Source organism: Botrytis fragariae (assembly GCF_013461495.1).
Source record: "Botrytis fragariae strain BVB16 chromosome Unknown tig00000001, whole genome shotgun sequence".
NCBI classification, from domain to species: Eukaryota; Fungi; Ascomycota; class Leotiomycetes; order Helotiales; family Sclerotiniaceae; genus Botrytis; species Botrytis fragariae.
Window position 1 is genome coordinate 3620094 of NW_023500987.1, and position 23466 is coordinate 3643559.

At 43.8% G+C, this 23466-nt stretch overlaps 7 protein-coding genes across 7 annotated transcripts; 4 read left to right on the top strand and 3 right to left on the bottom strand.

The window, feature by feature from the left end:
- Positions 1 to 63: 63 nt before the first annotated feature.
- Bfra_001105 (putative pa domain-containing protein) lies at positions 64 to 2908 on the top strand (the record flags this gene model as incomplete). Its single annotated transcript, XM_037331543.1, has 2 exons — positions 64 to 2456; positions 2515 to 2908. 2 exons carry the CDS (start codon positions 64 to 66, stop codon positions 2906 to 2908), a joined length of 2787 nt encoding a protein of 928 aa, XP_037197876.1.
- Positions 2909 to 4418: 1510 nt separating this feature from the next.
- Bfra_001106 (putative vacuolar protein sorting-associated protein 62 protein) lies at positions 4419 to 5823 on the top strand (the record flags this gene model as incomplete). The annotated part of the gene is made up of 3 exons (XM_037331544.1): positions 4419 to 4583; positions 4713 to 4851; positions 4922 to 5823. 3 exons carry the CDS (start codon positions 4419 to 4421, stop codon positions 5821 to 5823), a joined length of 1206 nt encoding a protein of 401 aa, XP_037197877.1.
- A 903-nt stretch (positions 5824 to 6726) lies between these two features.
- Bfra_001107 (putative glycosyl transferase protein) lies at positions 6727 to 8151 on the bottom strand (the record flags this gene model as incomplete). The annotated part of the gene is made up of 2 exons (XM_037331545.1): positions 6727 to 7035; positions 7135 to 8151. 2 exons carry the CDS (start codon positions 8149 to 8151, stop codon positions 6727 to 6729), a joined length of 1326 nt encoding a protein of 441 aa, XP_037197878.1.
- Positions 8152 to 9233: 1082 nt separating this feature from the next.
- On the top strand, positions 9234 to 11040 carry Bfra_001108 (putative mfs transporter protein; the record flags this gene model as incomplete). Its single annotated transcript, XM_037331546.1, has 6 exons — positions 9234 to 9359; positions 9414 to 9434; positions 9483 to 9540; positions 9590 to 10549; positions 10658 to 10911; positions 10993 to 11040. 6 exons carry the CDS (start codon positions 9234 to 9236, stop codon positions 11038 to 11040), a joined length of 1467 nt encoding a protein of 488 aa, XP_037197879.1.
- Positions 11041 to 13429: 2389 nt separating this feature from the next.
- On the bottom strand, positions 13430 to 15850 carry Bfra_001109 (putative glutamine-dependent nad(+) synthetase protein; the record flags this gene model as incomplete). Its single annotated transcript, XM_037331547.1, has 3 exons — positions 13430 to 15262; positions 15319 to 15469; positions 15681 to 15850. The coding sequence occupies 3 exons, from the start codon at positions 15848 to 15850 to the stop codon at positions 13430 to 13432; spliced, it is 2154 nt and encodes a 717-aa protein (XP_037197880.1).
- Positions 15851 to 16899: 1049 nt separating this feature from the next.
- On the bottom strand, positions 16900 to 19149 carry Bfra_001110 (putative multicopper oxidase protein; the record flags this gene model as incomplete). Its single annotated transcript, XM_037331548.1, has 4 exons — positions 16900 to 17029; positions 17098 to 17701; positions 17758 to 18460; positions 18511 to 19149. The coding sequence occupies 4 exons, from the start codon at positions 19147 to 19149 to the stop codon at positions 16900 to 16902; spliced, it is 2076 nt and encodes a 691-aa protein (XP_037197881.1).
- A 3024-nt stretch (positions 19150 to 22173) lies between these two features.
- Positions 22174 to 22900, top strand: Bfra_001111 (putative cytochrome p450 protein; the record flags this gene model as incomplete). Its single annotated transcript, XM_037331549.1, has 3 exons — positions 22174 to 22324; positions 22382 to 22441; positions 22524 to 22900. 3 exons carry the CDS (start codon positions 22174 to 22176, stop codon positions 22898 to 22900), a joined length of 588 nt encoding a protein of 195 aa, XP_037197882.1.
- Between the last annotated feature and the right edge of the window lie 566 nt (positions 22901 to 23466).

The window sequence follows — 23466 nt, forward strand, 5'->3', positions numbered from 1 at the left end:
AGTTGTATGTCGGCGCTTTCGAGTTATTTAAGCTTTTGAAATTCAAAAAATACGATACCCATCATGCGACCTCCAAGAATCGTGATAATTGCTGCTTTTCTCCTTACTACTTTCTTTCTCACATTTTTATCTCTGCGGTCCTCTCATTCACCACAGAATGTATCTGCTACTGCAACTACTCCAAAAACCGGAATACAATCGTTATTCTCCTTCCGAGCTCCATTTTCGCTCTTCCCTCCCAATGCGATTATAACTCTTACGAATGATAACACGACTGCTTTCCTAGCAAGGCCTGCTGCCTTTGGACCTTTACTTCCTAACGAAGGATTAAAGGGTCAGCTATGGATAGGAAGTGGATTTGGAGATGATAGCATACGACAAGGTCCTGTTGCCTCTGGGGCTGAAGGCGAATTAGGATGTAGTGATGTGCCAGGTTGGGTCGATAATTTTGCAAAGTCTGGCGCGGCAGAAGGAGCCAAATCTGGAGACGATAAATCTGCGACAACTGCAAGCAAATCGAAAACAAATAAAAGGGCAAATGATGACGATAAGGCCTTCATCGGTGGCACGTCGAGTAGTTTTTCAAAAGGCAAACATAATGCAGGAGAGCCTTCGGCTGATGATGGTACCGACGATTACCTTCACCATCCACTATCTGGATCAGCAGTATCAAAACATGCGGACAAGCAACCTAAAGATCTCAAGGCAAATCATGCAGATATTCAATCTATACAGGAAGGTGCGGAAATAGCTGGCAAGGTTGTACTATTGAGTCGTGGAGGCTGTGGATTCTTGGAAAAAGTGAAATGGGTACAGCGTAGGGGTGGTATTGCTTTGATTGTTGGTGATGACAAAAGTGGCGGACCACTAATTCAGATGTATGCTCGAGGTGACACATCAAATGTCACCATACCAGCTATCTTTACATCGCGCACCACGGCCCATCTACTCTCTTCACTCATAGGCCCCGGCACTTTTATGGAAGATGCACTGGATGAAAGTGGCAAGGCGACGTTGAAAGTCCAAAAGAATGACAAGGCAAAGAAAGTTACCAAAAAGAAGAAGACGAAGGAATCTCAACCCACGTTTACAGCTACTACAGCGACACCCAAAGCTACGAAGGCGGGCCGAACAAATCTGAAGAAGACGACTAAGAAGGAATCTACAAAAGTGAAAGGCGAAACTACAACAATCGAAACGCAGAAGCCAGGATGGTTCAAATCGTTGTTCTATGGAACTGGCGGACGAAGTTCTGTAAAGGATAGCAGTCGACCACCGAGCAGCGGTCAACTAGATTGGGTTCTTGTTGACGATTGGAAGGATGATGATAACGCTGGCACGAAAAAAATATCAACCGCCAAACTCACAGGTCAAGAAAAGGCGGATGCTGATAAGAAATCACAGCAAATTAGCAAGGGTGGAAATAAGCCTGCATCAGGTGATGATTTTGTGATTGGTGTTCAGGATTGGCGTGATCCAGATTTAGTAGGGTCGTCTGATAGCAAGGATTCTGAAAAGAACTCGAAAACAGGTATCGCAAAGACAGACGGGAAGTCTGATGCAGATAAGGCAAAGAATCAATCGCCACAGTCGACAAAGGCAGGAAAAAAGAATTCAGGTGGTGCCACACAAGAAGAGACTGAAGTAGCGCCTAAATTGCGAGGAGGAAGCATTACTCCTGGCAGTGGAGAATATGCACCTAAAGTCGCGTCGGAAGTGGATAAGACCAAGGCCAAGGAGACTACTGAAAAGTCAAGCTCATCTGGTAGCAAGACAAAGGGTATTTTGACAACTATTTTTGGTGATGATGAAGAGGACTTTGAGTTTCTCGCGTCAGGATCAAGCAGTACGGGCAGTGTTGATATTGATGATGAGAACGAAGATGATGATGATGGAGAGGATGAGGAAGATGGTCTTTGGGTTACATTGACACCTACTAGTGGAGCCAGTCCATTCCTTGATACCTTGTTAGTATTAGTTGTTAGTCCACTTGTCACTTTGACTGTGGTCTACGCATTACTACTCCTGAGATCTAGAATAAGGCGACGTCGTTGGAGAGCACCGAAATCGGTTGTCGAAAGATTACCTGTCAGAACTTACCAAACCATTAATACGCCTGGCAGTCGATCTCCAACGGTTCCATCCCCAACTAGTTCTTCAGCATCCACCCCACTTCTATCACACACAACACCAGGTAGACCTCGTCCAAGATCACGGACCACAACGGGGATTCCAGAGCCTGGAGATATTGCTCGAGTCAATTCAAACCCATTACAAGTACCACTACTCACAGCACCTCAGCCTAATGAGCATGAGAAGAACGTTGGATCGCCTAGTCAGTGGAAGAAATATATGGGCAAGCAAATAGAGTGTGTGGTTTGCTTAGAGGAATACGTGGATGGTGTCAGTCAAGTCATGAGTTTACCTTGTGGCCATGAATTTCACGTGGATTGCATGTACGTGCCCTTTTCTTTACTCTCGTCGTTTACAATTTATTGACAGTCTTTTCTTTAGAACACCCTGGTTAACAACTCGCCGCCGGACATGTCCTATCTGTAAAGGCGATGTGGTTCGTTCCCTCGCTCGAGGATCATCTTCTTCTCCACGTTATGAAGCGTATCATGATGATGACAGTGATGACGATATACAAGCTCAAGCAGCAGAAACTGTAAATACTGCTTCCTCGTCTGCACTGCCCATTCCCCGCAATCTCGAAGATGAGATTGAAGGGGATCTAGAACGGGGAATTTCTCCCCCGACACCAACTCGCGCTGGTAGACCTAGTAGACGGGGAGAAAGTTGGAGGAGTATGTTGGTTGATAGCTCTATGAATTTATTGAGCGGGAGTCTAGCGTCTCAATCGAGTAGTAGAAGTCCTAGAAGAGGGGAGGAGGACAGGAATCGGTAATCAGGTCCTGAGGGGATGAATATTACAATTTAATGATGAGAGAGATGGAGATGAGTGGGAGGGGCAATGGAGTCAAGCATGGGGAAGTAATTTATGTACTAGGTAACTTGAACCTCACCACACCTGTTAGCTCGCCACTGTGTTTACAGTAGGTGTAGGAGGTGTATGGATGAAGAAAGATGAACGTCTCTTTTGTACGGGTGTATAGGATTAAACTAGGTTAAGAAGCTAAGGAACGGCAAAGGATTGATGGATGGATAGGTGTTTTAAGACCTACCTACTTACTCGGGAGCCTCGGGAGTGGGATGGAATAAGGATTCAGGGGAAAGGCATGGATGGCGTATATCATTCGTTTACCTACTTATCTAGTTACTTTATAAGCTATTGTCCTTTTTTCACACTCACGCAATCATTAGATATCGCTTGTGATGCTTATGCCATATAAAGTCTGAAACCTGCGAAACTTAAAATGACTACTCGGGAGCGTATGATAAAATGGATCAAGAGACATTATCAAAGCTCCTTGTCAGATGTCAATTCAAGAAACCATGGGTTGTGAATCGGTCAATGGCTGGGATTATTGATGGATGAATGACCAAAATATAAATAGAAAAGTCAACCAATCGGCTAACAGTCCGACCCCCATGTGGCGCTTTGAGGAGTGGGAACTGCCGAGGAAATGTTGGTGTAAGATGATGTAAGAAAGCTGGGACCAATTGGGGAAGTTGATTGCATTGAAACCTTTATCAGCCACTTATCAGCCACCAGTTTTGGCAGATCCCATCTACTGCGTGTGTACTTCTTGTTAATGGCCACGAACAAAACTATGATTGTATGGTCTCTTTCTACTGTTACAGATGACTTGAATATATACGAGCAGATTCCCTTGTGTATACCCCAACCTTTTTAAGCTTTCCAACCAACAGACCGACCTTGTCCGGTTTCCCGCCCTCCGGTTCGGCCATTGACTCAGTTGGAAGGTATTCTTGACGGACGCAGTGAATGCATGATTCAGTCATTGAGTAGATGATTATATGTGCACGAGCGGGCTCTGCATGATCCCCTTCTTTACGGTACTTTTATAGGCACGATACCTATTTGGTGCGACGGGAGTTGGTATTTAGAGAGGAAGCGCGGGACGTAGGGAAGCTGCGGATTTTATTGATTCGAAGAGGTAAGACAAGTAAGGGGAAGAACAGACATCGATACTTTTACGACGAAGAACTGGATTTCGAAGATTGTATATCACACTTGTTGTGAGAAATTGCATCGCGAGAGGATCTGAATTGGTCTTGCGAAGAACTGTGTGGTGGGCCAGGAACTTGGGACTCGCAATAGTTGAGGTCGAATTTGACTCTCCGCGCTTACGCTGCGCATCGAGGCTGACGGGTCTGTTTGAATTCGAATAGAACTTTTTACGGAACGGCCGAATATTACGCTGTACGAGGTGGGACATAGGATTCTTGGAGTCTGCATTCAAAACTGTTTCTTGGAATCAGCCACGGACATCATGGCCGTGGAGAAATCGACGGATAGAATGGACGAGGAGAAGGGCCTCGCCAATGGCATAGATGCCGAGGTAGTAGATGCTGATGCTTTGGCTGTTCAATGGCTTTGTGGATGGTCCAGATATGTTACGAGGAAAAGGCTGCCTGGGGCTGCGATATGGTTGGAGGTATGTTAGCTCTTGGGACGGACTTCCCCCTCTTAAATATCCTCGGCCCATACATATCGGGTGGGGTTAAGTCAAACATCAGGATCGAAATTGAAGTTGAACTCAAGCAGCTAACTCGTGTCTACGAAGCTCATAGCAATTGCTCTATTAATTACAATGTTGTACCAACAGCAGCATATGTTGACATGCTTGGGATTGGCCATGTTCCGATTTGGTAATGCGGCTACATTACCTAATACTACTCTACCTTCATATGTATTTGATTATGGTAAGGAATTTGATCCAATACATCAAGCATTCATATTATTACAGTCTTCACTAACGTGTGGATTTATTAGCACCTCTCGTCTGGTTAGACCAATCAGAAATGTATTTTCCCTCGGACATATACGCTCAAGTCCTCAACACTAGACCTTATGTCAACCGTTCGTTGATACCCGAGGACACACTTCCATCCCCTCTCAATCTTGAGACAATTGATCAACTAAATAATTGGGGCACAGAGGTCTATCTAACATCCACAGTCGATATCACCACCTCCCCTGCCTACCTAACCGGAGTCGTCCCTTCTTCCACAACCGGTCGCACACAAGATGCCATCTCCTGTTCCGTAATTCTTACCGATCATGGAGATGGCTTGGTCGATGTCTTCTACATGTATTTCTATGCCTACAATCAAGGAAATACAGTACTTGGCCAAGAATTAGGTAACCATATAGGAGATTGGGAACACAACATGATTCGTTTTGTAAACGGTACTCCTCAAACGGTCTGGTATTCGCAACATGCAAACGGACAAGCTTTCAAGTATTCGGTGGTTGAGAAGAGTGGAAAGAGACCAATTGCTTATTCGGCGAGAGGAAGTCATGCTAATTATGCGATTTCGGGAACGCATGATCATACGATCCCGGATTTAAATTTGCCAGCCGGATTACTTCAAGATTATACATCGAGAGGTACAATTTGGGATCCAGTTCTCTCATCGTACTTCTACACCTACGATGCTACGACCAAGGAATTCTCAAAAGCAAGTGAGGATAGTCCAGTACAGGCGATGGAGTACTTGGGGAAATGGGGAGATGCTCAGTATCCAGAAGATGATAAGAGACAGAGCAAATTCTTTGGCTTCTGGAAGTATGTGGGTGGACCGACGGGACCAGTGACGAAGGGGTTGGTGAGGGAGAAGGTTTGTCCTGATAATGGGATTTTGTGTATTGTGAGGGATATTTTGGGTCCTTAGATGAGGGGTTTGTTGGTTTTTACTTGGTTCTTTCCTTTGAGTGGGTTATGGTGCTTAGAGTGTTTTTCATTTCTGGTTGTGGGATGCAAGTTTTGCGGATTGGGTTGGTTTGGGGGTTCTTTGTTTTTCTTTTTCTCCTTTGTGTGATGGGATAGTTCACAATTCGTTCATTGGTTTTGGGAGGGTGTATGGATAGATGATACGATATGACATGATACGGCAGGTCAGGATGACATGGGATGCGATGCGATGCGATGCGATGTGCTTATAGATTGTACGAGTTTGTTTCAATGAAAGTTGACGAATGGCGAAATGAGATGAGATAAGATGGAGGTGGATGATAGGATGTGGTATGGGATGAGATGAGATGGGTTGTGTCGTGTTGGAAATTGCTATAAATAGATACATGGATGGATGAATGATTGGAGGAAGTGAATAGTGAATAGGAGTACTGAGGTATATATATATATATAGTATAGTGCAGAATGAGATAATGTACATATTGGATTTGCAATGAAATTTGAATTCAAATCTTTGCAATTTTTGATCTACCTCCACAAGTTGAATATAATACTCTTCACTCAATCACACGATATATATTCCTAGGTAAGATTACATACATCTATCTGTGTTCATTTGTTTTTCTACAAGTCACACACCCCAACAATCCTACGTGAAGCTCTATGAAGTAATCAGTCATAAAATTATATTTGTCCTATATAAACACCTGATTCCAAAACATACAATACTTAGATGGTAAACACTCGCACTCATCAGCTCGGAATCCTAGCTCATCATTCCCTATCCACCGCATTCAATCAATTGCTCCTCCCATTTAAGCCCAAAACAGAAAGAGCCACCGTACACTAAAATCAAATCCTTGCATCACAATCACAAACCACATCACACATACTCTTCCACCCCCATCCCCAACCCCAACCCCAACCCCCTCTCTCCCTCCACCATCAACGAAATCTCACTCCAGGCCTTCACCAGATTCTTTCTAAACACATCTCCCGAGATGGTCTTACCCATTACCCGTTTAAGGTATTCGCCTTTCTCGGAAACCGATGGTCCAGTTGTGAGGATTCGCTCTACTGTTTCTGCGAGATCGCTTGATGTGGTGCCGAAGCGGTAGGTGGCGGGGAAGTAGTTTGAGGCTTCGACGAGGGGGGAGTCGGTGATGAGGGTGGTGACGCCTTTGATTGCTGCCTGGGGGCGGGTGGTGTGTTAGTATAGTTTGAGAGGTAGGGGGGGGAGAGAGGGAGAGAGTAAGGGAAAAGGTTTTTAAGAGGGGGAAGGAAAACACACCTCTAGAGGAGTAATCCCCAGCGTTTCAAAACGGGAAGAACAGACGAAAATACCATTGTCTCTCGCATCCCCCAACAAAGTGTATAATTCGTTCTTGGGTAATTTAGGAATCGTCATGAAGTAGGGTAAGTAGGCACGAGGCACAGCATCGAGGAGTTGCAAACGGAGCTGCTCGTCGTGGATATCGCCGCCTACGATGAGGATATTGACTAGGAGTCCCTTTTGTAGCATCTCGACGCCCGATTCGATGATGAGGTCGACGTTTTTGAAAAAGTCGATTCGTGCGACAGCGGTGAAGATGAGGGTGCGGCAGGGATCAGAGAAGAGGGATAGGAGACTTGGTTTGTGGATGTTGCTTCGAGTGTGGTTGGTGTGTTTTTTGACAGAGATGGGGGGACTCAAGGAGCGGAGACGGGAAGGATCCACGCCGCGTTGAATCAGATAGTTTCTCTGGAGTTGGGAGTGTTGGAGTACGAATATATTGTTGCTGTGGACGAGATGATCAATGTTCAATTCCTGCTGAAGCTTTAGGTGCTGGGCCTTTTCGAAGCCTTGGAAAGCTTTAGCGGCAAGTTCAGGGGAGAAATATTTCGTGAAGTCTTTGTAGAATGGGCCATGATGAGTCACACATCCCGGGAGCCATTTAGGATGATACACTAGGAGGGTATCGGTCTGATAGTAAAGCATACTTGAGCCAGAGCCATCCTGATAACCTGAGAGTATCTTGGCAGCGGCGCTGAGTTGATTTTGAACCATGGAAATAGCCATTCCAAAGTTGAATGATAACCGAACACATGGAATGGAGTTGCGTATCTCGGGGGTGATTACAGGAAAGTTGATATCTTCCACTCGTTCATAGAGTATTACTCCACGAAAAGCATCATAGTCTTGAAGGACCTCTATAACAGAGAAGGCAAATGAGGTTGCTCCAACTTTAGCAGCGGAGTTTTGAGAGGAAGGAAAGTACTTCGCATTGAGTACAATGATTCCAGAGATTAGTCGGCCTTGAGCGAGCATAGTTGTAAGTTATGGAACTGATCTTTTTGGATATGGTAGAAGATGAAATGCAAGTCTGAAGAGAGACTCCAGACTCGAGAGGCACATATTGATATAGATGAAATTTGCGTCTATAGATTTGGTCCTTTGCATCTCCGCTCTATATCTTCGACCCTCGGACGCACACATTGAGGCGCCATCTGCATTTTGGAATTCTTCTTTGCATTTCCAATTGGTTTCTTACACCTTCGAGCGCACACATCAAGACGCCATCTGCTCTTGGATTTCTTCTTTGCATTACCCCACTGTATACGCAACCAAATGAAGATATGAAATGTTGTAGTACAAATGACGATACTCTCTGAAAAAAAAGTCAACGATCTCAAATGACGGCGACTGTACACGGGGCATATAATGCAAGTGGCCATTCAGAGCTTTTGATCTGACAATGCGGCAAAATTACTGCTGCGAATTGAAGATTACTCTTGGGGGGCGTGTAGGAAAGAGCTGAACCACTAACTTCGCTAATTTCCCTCTGAGACGTCAGCTCGCCAATCTGCTGCAAATATTTCCAAACTTGGTAGCCGAGAAATGCATAGTCATGTATGTGCGAGGGTGCATTTGCAAACTTCCCGTAAATCGGTCATGACATCTGAGACACGATTGAAAATCCATGTGATAGTGAGAAATCTAGATGGGAAATGTAACACTGGGATACAAGCGGGGTATGTAGAGTAGTATACAGAATCAAATCCAGGATGTTGTTGTGTAACCTCGCATGCAGGCGTCCCCATTAGGACGGAAAAAAAGAAAATTTCTGTCAATTTTTGAGCTTACAACCTCTGTGTTGCACCATACCCCACGAAATAAATAGAACAGACTAATAAATGAGGCTTCTCATGGGGTCAATTGTTACATCGGATATTTAGCCGATCAATCGCGATCTCGGGATATCTCTCCAAAAAGGAGACCTTGATCTGACATTAGAGCAACTTAACCTTACACCTGGAGATTTTACTTGACTTTCGATTCGAACCCCCAAAGCGAGACATCAACGAATACTAAAAAAATAATTAAACAAAACAACAATAATTGGAAGAACAATGTCTACAGACTTGTGTGAAGAGAGACAACCGCTTGTGGCCAACAACCAGAGGCCCCCTCGCTTTCTGAAGCAAAGGTCATCGCGATGGCTAATCTTGATAACCATCTGCATGGCAGTCTTCACAGTGAGTATTGAAACATGATAGCTTCTGTCAACAATCACTGATATAGCTTTTTAGGATGCCTTTCTCTACGGTGTCGTAAGTGACTCACCAGTAAGCAGGTAACGCATTCATTGACTGTTCTAGGTCGTTCCAATCCTACCTTTCTCGCTGGCAGATAGATCCGGGGTACCGGAGGAAGATTGTCAGTCTGCTAGAACCCTTTATTTGTAGCATTTGATTGATGATTCTAGTACAATTTTGGAACTCTATGCTTCTTTCGGTCTTCGGCGCTGCTCAATTGATTGGGAGTCCTTTCGTTGGCTGGTTCGCCGATCGCAGCACCTCACGTCGAATTCCATTACTCACCGGACTTGTCGTTAATGCCATTGCTACAGCAATGTTTGGAATGGCAAGAAATGTTTACATACTTGCGATCAGTCGATTTCTACAAGGGCTAGCGGCCTCTGTGGTCTGGACGGTTGGGTTTGCTCTCTTGGCAGACACCGTGGGAAATGATGAGATAGGACATTGGGTGGGATATCTTCTCACAAGCGTTAACGTGGGTATTCTGGTAGCACCTTTAGTGGGAGGTATACTGTATGATTGGCTAGGATATCTTTCTGTCTTTGTGTCAATGCTTGTCCTTATCATCATTGATATAGCGTTGAGACTTACCATGATCGAAAAAAAGCGGGCACGGAAATGGCTTCAAGTACCCACCAACCCTCTTCGTGGTGAGACTTATGGAACCATCGGTCATCAGACAAGGATTACGGATGCACAAGTGCGAGTGGAAGGCTCATGCAACTCACCGCAGCCAACAGTTGAACCTCACGGTTTAAACAAGAAGGCTGAACTCATATCACACCCTCTGCCTATTATTACTCTCCTGCAAAGCCCTCGGATTCTTGCTGCACTTTATGGTAAGTGGGTAGAAGCCACGATTGTCATTGGATTTGATAGTGCTCTTCCTATATTTGTCTCAGAAGTATTCGGCTGGGATGCAGCTGGTGCTGGACTTGTCTTCCTCACTGTCACAATTCCTTCTGTTTCTGCCCCATTAGTTGGAATGCTTTCAGATAGGTTCGGCCCTCGTTGGGTATCGATAATGGGCTTTGTGATGGGAGCAGTGTCTACCACTTTACTACAATTCGTTAAGGAAAACAAGATATCTGATATTATAATCATGTGCATCTTGCTCACTATCGACGGTAAGTCTTTACGACTTTCCCAGCTTGAGAATAAGATACCTATTTAGGGTATTGCATATGGTGAAATTCAACACTTTGAGTAAAGTGACGACTAACTCGTGATGATAGGATTCGCTTTCGTATTTATGATATCTCCTTTGGCTGCAGACTTGACTACGGCTGTGATATGCATAGAGCGCGACCGTCCAGGTATTTTCGGCAAGTCAGGAGCTTACGCACAGGTTTATGCTCTTTTCACATGCGCAATCGGACTTGGTGTACTTGCCGGTCCAATCTGGGTTAGCTTGGCTTACGAGCCTTTCGGGTGGAAAGGAACGGTACTTGGATTCGGAATTCTAAGCTTGACACCACTACCAGGATTGGTAAGTGCAATCTGATTTTTGCCACCTGATGAAATAAAAAAGCACCTCCGAGCTTTGAGCAATCTCAGCTAACATGCCTAGATCTTGTATGGAGGAGAGCGTTACCGCCCTGTTACGGAAGGAAGCTGATGTGGTTGGAAGAGCTTGTGATATTGCAGGATTCTCAACATTGACAAAATGCAGTGAGGATTTGCCACTTAAGATCGTGTCAAAGTCAAATCATGCTGCTGTGAATGACTCTATTGCCGGTCCAATCCCATTGCATCCAATCCAATCACACCTGGTTAGAAATAGGGGGCTTCTCTTTTCTTGTACGAAAAGGAAAGGAGGTTTGAAGATTGGATAGAAAAGAAAACGAAGTTTAACAGTGAATCTTTGAAGTCGGTAATAGCTTTTTAGTTTAGATAGTCATTGGCCAAATGGAAATGAAAGCATATATCCTGACCGAAGCTTGTTTACTTGAGCCGAGATGCAAGTTCATTTTAGTATAGCCTTGGTAGTACTTAATAGCCAAGGCATAATCTTAGATCGAGGGTTTCTCGTGAGAGCTTTTTCTGAATTTCCGAATCTACAATAGTAGAAATGGAGAGGCGACCTCTTCTTTCTTCAAGACATGTAGTATATACACACCTCGGCGTTTGTATCAAGTATGCATGTTGCAAAATCACCCTTTAAAGGTACTAGCTGCGAAGATACAATCTAGCGTCCGTCGATCGAGGGTAGAGAATGCTTGTTTTGTCACTAGACTTGCTATAAAGGGCATTGCAATGTCCAGGAGCTGCAGTCATCTATAGCTGCTACGGCCTCAGTATCAAAAATCCTTAGTATTTCGTCCAAGAGAAAAGATCTATCAATCCACCCAAGGTTACAATGAATGATACACGACAAGATTAATCCAGCACCTGTAGCACCATGATCATCAGAAGCTTCACTTATCAAAACATCTGCCCGGACCTGTAGATCATTTCTTGGAATTGTAGGTATGAAGTCCTCGAAATCACTTGTTCTCTCGATCCATCACGGAGTCACTAAACCATGTCTCTATATCAAGATAGGACGACTCTTCCATTCACCAAGGGGGGGTAGTGTTGACATATTTACTTAACTTTTGGCAAATCTAAGACCAATTTGTAAATCGAATTCTGCTCTTTTATTCGTTCAACTCAACCTTATCTCCAAAATCGAATGTAAATTCATTTGTATACTTCAAACTCCTTCAGATTGGAAGTCAGAATTACTGCCCGTTCAATCATTATCTTTGTAAATTCTACAACGATAAGTTACTGCCTTATGAGGTGTTTTTTGATGAAGAAGACAAGATACTCAGATCACATAGATAGACAGATAGATATAGATACCAGAAGGTCAATGCACGCCCTCTCCACAATCCACCCATGCATGCACAAGGCTGAGAAACCACTACATTTTCCACCCACCCTCATCTCAGCCTTCCCTCTCACCCAAAATGCCCCTCCTCCACCTCCCCCTCCTCCAAAAATCATGACCCGCCTCCTCACCTTCCTAAAAACCTCTCTCATTCCCCTCCCCTCAATTCTCAAACCCTCATCCCTCTTCAAAAACATAAACTCCCGCAAATTTTCCACCTCTCCCACATCCACATCCTCCCGCATCCCCCCTTCCTCAAAGAATTCACCTACTGGTCCCTCATCATCGCCTCCTGGATCCCCGCATCCATTTTCTTCCAAGACCATATCGCTGAGCTGCATATCATCAATGGCGCTTCTATGTATCCGTTCCTCAATACGGGGTATAATGAGAGTTTGACGCGCGATGTGTGTTTAGTGGATAAGAGGAGGAAGGGGAGAGATTTGGAGAGGGGAATGCTTGTTTCTTTTAGGTGAGTTTTGTGTTTCCTTTTCTATTCTTCCTATTTTGATTCTCCAGCTTCCAATTTCGCATTTTATTTCTTATTTGCATATTCAGATGCAAGAAGCAAGATTCAGAATAAAAAATAAAAAACTCAAGCTAATTTTCCTCCCTCCCCAAATCAGATCACCCTACCACCCCGAAACCCTAGCAATAAAACGCATCATCGCGCTCCCAGGTGACCGCGTCTACACGCACGCCCCCTATCCCTACCCCTATGCAGATATACCTGCGGGACACGTCTGGGTCGAGGGCGATAATGCCGATTCGAGGAAGACATTAGACAGTAATCACTATGGACCGATTGCGATAAATTTGATTACTGGAAAACTGACGCATGTGCTTTGGCCTTGGGGGAGTAGGGGGAGAGTGAGGTGGGAGCAGTGGAAGGGAGGACTAGGGTGGTGAAGGGGTGGAATGGTGGGGCGTGATCTACCATCCAGATTTGATTGAGAAGCTTGACGTTAGTTGGGTGATTGGTCTGATGTTCTTTCAAAGGGTCCTGTGGTAATAAGGGCTCTTGATGAGCATCACCAATCGAAGGATGGATAAAGTTTGAAAGCTGGTTTTCATTAACTTCTAATACTATCTAAGCCGGACCGAGTAATTGTCAATCTAGGAAATCACCTATCTATTCGTTCTTCTTCTCCTCCTCTGCCTCCGGTTTCTTATCCGCAGCTACTCCCATAGCATTCAACGCCTTTTCAATCTTTCTATACGCAAACGAAAAGCCTGGGTAAAGGAATGGTCGCAGATCATATCGATTATCGTCGGGCGAATATTGCTCAGCATGATAACTCGGTGTAAGGGTAGTCATCTTATGACGATTAATAGAATAGCACCAAAAGAACCATCTAGTCTTCTCATAAATCTCTCTTGGGGAAAGGATATGACCCCATTCATGCAGAAGTTTAGTCCACATTCCATAGGGTCCTAATTTATCCACTTTGCGAAGACGACCGTAGATTGATAACTCGTTGTAGCTCATACCCATATCAGCCTCGTCACTCTGTACATAATCCTCGGTGATAGGTTCGAGCTCAGCGGTTGGTGGGGCGTCGATAAAGTCTTGGAGGAGCGGCATTTCAAATTCTGTACTGGCCCAGAGAATGAATCTTTTTAAGTCCGTTTTGGAAATGGCGCCAATGGGATTGATATCTGCACTACTGCAATCATATTTTGTGAAGTAACCTCTGAGTGATTCGTCGACATTTGCAGATCCTAAGACTAATAAAGATCCGGGTTTCGTTCTTCCACGAACGGTAGGTAAGAGTTGGGCAAAGAGATAAGCTAAGACCATGCGGAGTCTAGCTTGGATGTTTTGCAATGCCAAGTTCGATGCCGGCGTTCCTCCATACATCTTATATTTAGGCGTGTAACTGGTAACGGTTGTGAACAATGTGGTGACTGCTGAGACAACAGTGTCAATGTTGAAATCAAGATGGTAACTACCAATCTTTCCACCTAAATCCTTGGCGCGACCTCGTGTCTCTGCTGAGGAATTTTGAGATCCCATGTAAGCAGTATGGAAGATGCGATTGGCAATATCCTGTGAGCTGGATGGACGCCATGTGCTGTCTTCCTCTTCTCCAACGATTCTGAGTAGATCTTCAACAACCTGAGGGTTATCACCTTTCTCAATTGCTGCATAGACGATTCGACACATCGAATGAACTATGACTGAAGTAGCACAACTATCGATTCCTCCAGAGAGTGGCACAAAATATCCCGCTTGACGAGATCGACGAAGATAATCCCACAAGAAACAAGCTGGACCAAGTGCAATCTCTTCCTCAGGAACGTGATATTTGATTGGAATCTCCTTACTAGGTCGCACCAAGGGATTCACATCTTCAGCATCGCTCGAAAGGCTCATACCGGCTTCGATTCTTTCGTATGCTGCGGTTTCCCTCGATTGCATAGCACGGGATCTGAAGGTTCTATATGCCCTCACCTCTTCTAGATCAACAGTGGCAGTCACCACCTCTACATCATATAAAGAAAATTGACTTGCTTGAGCGACAACTTTACCGTTGACAACAATCATGGCGGATCCATCATAGTAAAGTCGATCTCCATCACAGCCCTGCTGATTAGCATACAAATATATGCCTCCGGCCTTCAAAGTAGCTTCCTTGATAAGTTCAAGACGAATGTTTAACTTTCGAAGCTCATGATGACTACCACTGCTGTTGGTAAAGATCTCAACACCATCCAATGACATATTTATATGTGGTGCCCTTGGCGTGAATAACTCCTCGCAAGTCTCAGCACCAAAGCACGAATCATAAGTGCTGATAACAGCATCTCCAATTGGGACTTTATGTTGTCCCGTTACTTTCGTGATCAGTCTTGGCAAATAGTACTGCTCAACGATTCTCTCTCCTTTCCATGGTGTGAACCATCTCTGCTCACGATAATTCCCATCAGAAGCCAGAGAGAGCTTAGGTCGAATGAGTAATATCTTTTCATTCATTACTTTCAGCTCATCATCAAGAAGACATCCAACAGCTCACTGACCTTAGAGTTGTAAACAATAATTCTACAATTATAGTTCACATTTTTGTGGCGAACTGGCATTCCTATATCAAGTAGAATTTCCTGACATTCCTCATGAGCAATGATTTGCGCTAGAGATTCCCACGAATGCAATTCTGTATCTGATTCCAGACTATTATGAATTAGCTCAAATTCAATTCTTCAAAAGCTCTTTCAAAAGTCCGATAATCAGAAAGTTTCAACCTCTGAATTCAATTTGAGGATTCAAATCGTTAAAATCATTGGAGTCATGCAAACCTCCAAATCCAAACCCACACTGCCCACCCCATCCCTTCCCATCCTCCCTCAGAACTTCCTTCTCGAAACCAAAATAAAACACTTACAAATGATCCTGACATCCATACCCCGTAACCTCCAATTCCGGCCCAACCCTCAACGATGCCCCCGCCTTCTTCGCGCGTCGAATACTCTCAATAATGCGCTTTTGATTGCCGTCAAAATCCAGCGCCCACTGATTAAGATTACATGTTGCGAGGGTGGCGAGATGACCCATCGTGACGAACTGTTACGATATAACAAAATGAGGTGATATGATGTTATGTGAGAATATGATGCGGGCAATGTATCACGGAGTATGTAGATATATGTAATAAATGGGATGCGGTTTTTGATGGTGGGGGCGGGGTCATCATGTGATTTGCTTTTTTAGTGCAGATGGCTAGTTTTGTGCGTATAAATATCGTCGTCGCTGTCGATTCGATAAGAGCGATTATATAATATACATCTAAAACTAACAATCTGTACTAGAAAATTGGAATGTGTTACTATCTATCTGTCTTAAAAAGACTTCGTAGATTTAGACTTACTTCAATACTGTATTAATATTGGCATCGGTTTATATAGTAGTCGAGGGTAATCATAGTTTGTATACCTAGGTAGGTATTCATAAGTTTGATGTCAATATACTTGGTGTATATATAGGTAGATATGAATACAAGCCAGTCCTCCTTACCTACTCTTCGCTATAGCTAGCACTAGGAAGTTGTTATCCCATTGAATGAAAACCCGTAATGAAAATGATTTCAAGAGAAAGAAATGTAGATGATATTCTCTTATTCGAGATACGATTGAGTAGATCTAGGAGGAGGACTAGGTAAAAGATTATATGTTTGGAGGTCAGTTGGAGAGCTAGGTACCTAGAGTAAGTATTTATTACTTCCATCTTCTAAATTCACGACACAGAGTAATAGTCTTGTGATCAACTTTGAAGATATGCTTTTTCGATTTTATTTTTTTGGATTATATTAGATTATACTTAGATACTATTTGTTGATGTGTTATCATCGATTTAGGTATCCATTGATATCTCTCCCTCTTTTCCCTCATCTCCTTCTTTCTTCGTCTACATAGACGAATGATCAATTATCATTACTCCCACTCATCTGCTCGAGTATCTAATCTTGGATCTTTGATATATCCTCGTCTCCTCCTTTTTCCCCTACTAGATATCTAACATCTAGCATCTAGCATCCATCATCCAACATAAATAGAAATAAAATCTTGAAAAGAGCGAAAAGAAATAATTAAATACACAACTCGAATCTAAACTCCCGAATCCTCCTGGATAACGGCATGCCCATTCCACGCCGTACACGTATCCTGCAACTGCGTAGTATCCAACAGTTTTGGAATCTCGCTCGCGCGCTCCAAGAACTGCATTGCGAATCCCATGCTGGTATGCCATCCAATATGACAATGCATGAGCCACGCTCCGGGATTATCCGTTTCGAATGCGAGAACGAGATATCCACCTCCTGGCAATGTGGCCACGTCTCTTCGTGGGGGTTGTTAAGATTGTATGTGGAAATGGCGGTTGTGGCATCGAATGTGGTGGCCTGCTGGCTGACGACGAAGAAGTCATGGCCGTGAAGATGGATGGGATGGGGAACAGGGAGGGCGCTGTGGATAACGAGGTAGATCCATTCATTCGCGTTAGGGACTGCGACGAGATTATCCGGTGTCCCGAATGTGGTGATGTTGTTTTGAACCATGAGGAGAGTTGGATCTTCCCATTCTGAGAGGAAAGTAGAGTTGTTGAGATACCATTTGAAAAGTTTTTGGGAATTCTGAGCAACGGTGACTGCTTCTTCGGGACTCTTCGAAGCGGCTGAAACGGTTTTTGGGAGGTACGGAACGAGCGAGGAGACAGGTTCGTCAACACATTCATCTGTGAAAGTGTAGCCGGTGGTTGTAGGGAGGCCGGTTGAAGAACCATAGTGAAGAACACCTCGGATATTATCTGAGTTATCATTTTCGGAGCAGGAAGATTGGGGAATGGCGCGAATGAAAAAATCGGAAGCGACGGATGCTTGGTTTGCAGTGATAACTACATCGTAGCGTTGTCCTGTGAGAAGGGTGTTAGTGGGGGTTTTAATGATGATGAGGGAGGATGATACTAACCAATAGCAATGTTGAGAATCTCAGTTTGATACGGAACAATAGGAACGAAATCCATCGCCATAACAGTCATAGTATGACTATCGACTGAGAACTTGAACTGAGTATCGATGGCACTATTTACAAGACGGAATCTGTATGATTTGCCTGATTCAACACTAGTTGAGAAACGAGAACCGGTTTGATTACTAGCACCATCCGCTCCGAAAACGTTGGTGCCATTGATAAGGCCTGTAGTCATTGATTGAGGACCAATGGTTTGAACTTTTTCATATAGCTCATCAACGGTTTCATGACCCCAATCACTGAGCATAAGCGTTCCTTTATCCTCGTCATAGTTAGCTGTGGCAGGACCATTGATGATAATACCACCAGCAACACCTTCCCATGCTTGAAGTCCAACATGAGAATGATACCATGATGAACCATATTGAGTAGCTCTCCATCTGTAGGTATAAGTATCTCCATATGCAATAGGACATTGGGTAACTGATGGAACTCCGTCGTTTTGATTGGTATTTTTTTGATGGATACCATGGAAATGAATAGTTGAACCATTGGTACTGAGACTGTTTGTCACATGTACCACGATATTATCACCCCAATCGGCAATAATGGTTGGTCCCGGGATACTTCCATTGATAGTTTGAACGTATCTTGAAAATCCATCAGGTGAAGCAACACCATCTTGAACATTGAACCAGTACTAAAATGTGAGATTAGATAGAGTTATTGATCACTTGAGAAAGTTCTTACCTCGCGAGTGACACCAGTATTTGGCACTTCATTGTAGTAGTCAGTGCTTGTCGAATAGTTACACCACTTTGATCTATCAGCAGCGGTATTGCCTGCGCATGGGGTTCCTGATGCTACAGCTGAGCTTGAAGTTTTGCTGGTCAAGGATGCTGTTGAAGAGGAAACTGGAGAAGTTTTGCTAGTGATCGAAGATGATTGGGCAGTCGAAGACACAGTATTTGCAGTAGTTGATGTTGACTTGGCACTCGAAGTGCTCGTAGGCTTAGCCGTTGTAACAGTGAGACTACTGGTGAGGATGGGAGGAAGCGAAGTAGTAGTAGACAATAAGCTCTGAAGCGAACTCCATTTAGATGAAGCTACGGATTGAAGAGAAGAGAGGGAAGTTTGAACAGCTGCGGCACTGGTAGTTTTGCCGCTTGTTGTTGAACACTTATTTGATGTAACGGCATTGGTGTTTCCACTGGTGAGGATTGATGGGATTATAGAAACTTTTGTGGAAGCTAAGCACTCGACTTGATTGATGATTTTCAGAAGGTCTGCTTGAAGAGTGGCAATTGGATTAAAAGACCATCCGAAAAGAGGAATTGCTTGAATTTGGCAAAATGAAAGGCACAAGGCCAAAAGAATGTGAAGACGCATGATGCAATTCCCTGAAACTTTCAAATATATGAGATTTGGTGTTGGAGTTTGTGTAGTATAAAAGACTGTTATGGTCCTCAAGTGAGGTTACCAAAGGAAAAAAAAAAGAAAGCGAGTGTAGAAGGGAAAGAATGAAAAATGGATTGTACTGTATTGTAAAGAATGAAGTTGTACCAGTGGGAATGAATCTCCCTTAAGAATATTTTTGCAATAATGAGATTCAACACCTTGAACCGGGTACGATAAACTACTTAGGAATCACATCGATGCTTTACTGTCAAAGTCCTCTGGACCCGAGCACCGAAGTAGACATTTGCCTTGGTACAGTATTCGTACAACCCTCAAAGAGACTTAGGACGCAAAATTTTAGTGCAATCCACCACACGGATCTCCACCATGGCAGGCCTCAAGTTCGTACTAGATTGACAGTGCAGATAACGAAAATATCTTAGTGCTTTGATCATCCCAAGAGGGATCCGAAATAGTATTAGGATGAACATCTGTCAAGCTCAGTAGTCAATGATGGATGCCACCAGCCGCATTGAGAACCAGGCAGAAATGTACTTGGTGAGAAATTAAATTGAAACAACAACTCTGAGCTTCTGACAAGCATACAACTTAGACTTGTAAAGGAGACCTGCATGTGAATCTGTCCTGGGTCAAGAGTGTGAAAGGTTCATGTCGTCCGTGCATAGATGTTTTACCAAGTAAGGCACGAGTAGCTAGAGTAGCTAAAATAATTTCGGGGTCCTAAGGTTAAGCGATGTACAAGCCTTGGTATTAGTTCTTCATTTGATCAAATGATCGGACATTTTACTTATTCTTGTACCTGACTAGTTTGTTTGTAGGCTCAACTTGTACTAGTGGCAACTGATGTCCAAGGTCGAGTAAGAGAGAAGCCATTCCAAATAGAGAGTACTACTAGAGTACATTTCTCTTTCTTTGAACTCATGGTCCGATGAGAAAGCTTTGTAACTCAGTAGTCAGGTACCATCTATAATAGTTCGCTTCGTGTGGCAATTTAGTATTTGAATGGCATGGGTATCGGTGGCACCTCGTTGTCTTTTTTTGACTGATGACCTGCATGCTCTGGGAGCTTTGGGATAGTCATTCGATCGTCCGTCCGTGGAAGCGTTTTACAAACGGAGATTTCAGTATGTCTTGTGTGTGAATACGTACCATGTTCAGATCCAATCGTTATGTCGAGAGATGACAATAATAACGCCACTGAATGGATGATGAATGCAATCTGCTGAGTACATTCTTCAAATCCAGGTCTCGAATGCATGGATCTAGATCTCGCGTCTGTTTCATCTGACATGTAGTAGTGGGAGATCTTTAGACGATCAACGTTGCTTAACAGGTAGGCGTCACTTGGGAGAATGGAAAAAGATATAACTCATCTTAGGTAATCTTAAGAGGGACCAATGAAGTATGTCATCGAGGACGTAAAGGAGAGGCTGAAGAGGCTGAAGGGAAGAAGAAACGAAAATGGATACACAAGGAAAGAAGAATGTTTGAAACATCATGGGGGATCTACTCACGGAAGATCGTCGTTGCATTCGTATCTCGCTCGATCATGCCGAACGATGCGAACAAAAATGGAATACATTCAATTGGTTAGCTTGACATCGGGTGGTCTACGGACGTAATTAGCACAGCCATTTCGTCTACCCTCGAATCATCATTGATCTGAAGTTATCAACCTTCTTTTCCAAGACGGCCGAATATCAATGTATCCCCTCCATACCCATCTCGTCGACCCCACTCGCTCTATAAATATACATGGAAACCTTACACTTCATACTTTCTGTTATAAATTTATATCCTCAAGTTTCAGATTCGGTTTGTGCCGAGATACTCCAGCTCTCCATCGTCTGATACGAGGTTCAGATTGTTCAATGTATCACAACATTGTGTTAATCTGTTAATCTGTTAATCTGTTAATCTGTTAATCCCATCTTTTGAAACATCGCAACGAAAATGCCTCGGAACCGTGCACTTGTGCTCCCCGATATCTCTCCAGCTACCAGCTGCGATGCGACTTTCCTTGAACTGCCTCTCACGACATTATTCAAGATGTATTAACAATGAAATTTCTTATTTTGATTCCATCAAAAGCTTGGCTCCTAGGAAATTGCTGATTCAAATCCATCATTCTTGGCAGGCTTTCAAAATCCAAGTAGCGATGTTACATGGTTTGTGTTTAACATCGAAATTCCGATTTTTCTTTTTCCCAGAACATGATATGATTTTGATATCCGTCTGTTACTCAGACCACCAGGTGGACCAGAGTCGCGGGACCCTTTTCGCCTCTCTTCTCCCTCTCGTCTTCAGTCCTCACCCACCCTGTTCAATGGCTCGGACTGTCGGAAAATTTGCCGTCTAATCACTTATGCTCTTTGAGTTAGAATCTTGGAGTTCCGACGAGGGAAATCCTTCCCATCAACACCCGTGCAGATCGTATTTGGGATTTTGGTATGAGCACTCTCGAGCCACTCCACAAAGCAAGTAAATTCGGATCGAGAACCGCGTACAATTGCACGTTTTTCACTATCACATCCAACCACCATGTGGCGTGAACTAATTATTCCATATGATCGACCAGGCTGACGAAAGCACCCTTGATGGGTTGGTGTGCCATTGCACTGACTTTCATTCTTGTCATCCCGCGTTATTGATTGTGTATCTATCCCCATTACGGCTCAAGCTTCCACAGGGTCAGATATTTTCTCCTGACTAGCAAAGGTCCAAGATAGTTCTTGGTGCATTGAAAAGCTTTTCTATTGGATATGTTAAAGCTGAGAAAGGATCTTTACAAGTCGGCCCCGAGCTTTGGTGTCCTGATATTTGTCTTCCCGTTCGATATAACATTAACGGTAAGTTCTTCGTATTCCCACGTCAGTTGTTGTATACCCGAATTTTCGTTCTTTTCATACATCTCATCCCTTCCTCGTCCTCTTCTGGCATAAGGATATTCATTCGTTTGACCACTATACATTCTCTTTATAAATTCAAGAAAATATGAAGTTTACATCTCCTCTCCTGTTCCTCTTCGGAGGACTGGCAGCATCTGCTGCTGTCCTTCCAAAACGCACTACTAGCTCTGCCGACTCATTCCACTTATATGCGTATGGTACTGGCATTGGGGGCCTTCCAGTATACTACTCTGACGGTAAGTTAACAATCGCGTTACCATCTATTGGTCTCACAAAACTAACTGAACGAATAGGAAATGCATTTATCGGCAACACTGTTCCAGCCAACTCCAAAGTCAACGCAAACATCACATGTAAGGATTCCATCACCCACAAGCACATTCATTCTCCCACAACCCGTCTTCAAATCCAACTGACATCTCTCCTTCCTTTCAGTCACACCCACTTCCTCCAGCGAGTGGATCGTCACACCCAGCAGCAGCAACGTGACACTGACCAACACGACCACATCCGCACTCGTCATCAACCCATCCTCTAGCGGACTCACCAACGTGGGATTTACCGGAGCGGTTATTGGGAATAGTACCACCAAGGGGCTTAGCGCATCGACAGCTGGAAACGGTACCACCAAGGGATTTATCGCGTTTGGGAACTGGGCCATGTGGAAGAATCCGAGCACGGAGAAAATTGTGTCGAATTTCTACGCGACGCCGGTTTGTGATGGGGTGTGGCAGTTGATGTGGAATGCGGAGGAGATTGATGATGGGTCGAGTATTAGTGTTGCGGTGAGGAAGACGGCTCCGAGTCATTAGGGATGTGCTGGGTGCTGGGTGTGGGTGTGAGGGATGAGATAATGATGAGTTGTATCTAAAGGCGGGAGTTGAGAGAAGAGGGGGTCGGGGGTAGGTTGACAGAAAAGGGTCTTTGTTAGGACTTTTACGGAGAGAAGGAGAGGGAGAGAGAATTTGTATATTAAATTCCTTCCAAGATTAATAGTGCTCATTTCGATGCTAGTAATTATTCATTTCAATTCAATAGTTTTACAATTATCATTTATATATTCTCATTATATCTATGGATAGGAAGTCAGCATTCGCATGCTTTAATTCGAAGTTTCCCCTCGCTCTTGCTTGTGATATACCAACCACATAGGTACGTACACCCACACAGTTTCCAGAATGATAAGAGTTACAAAATTCGATATATTCTGCTTACATACTAGGAAAGTTTAGTATGAATGTTATATTCGCACATACCCATACATAATGATTTCCTACTAATTATTATAGACGATAGAAATAGCATCAGAAATACTGTATCTTCCCAGTACTCTCTCTGGACATGTAGCTTTATCGTCCCGATTGAAGCCTCAGGGGGT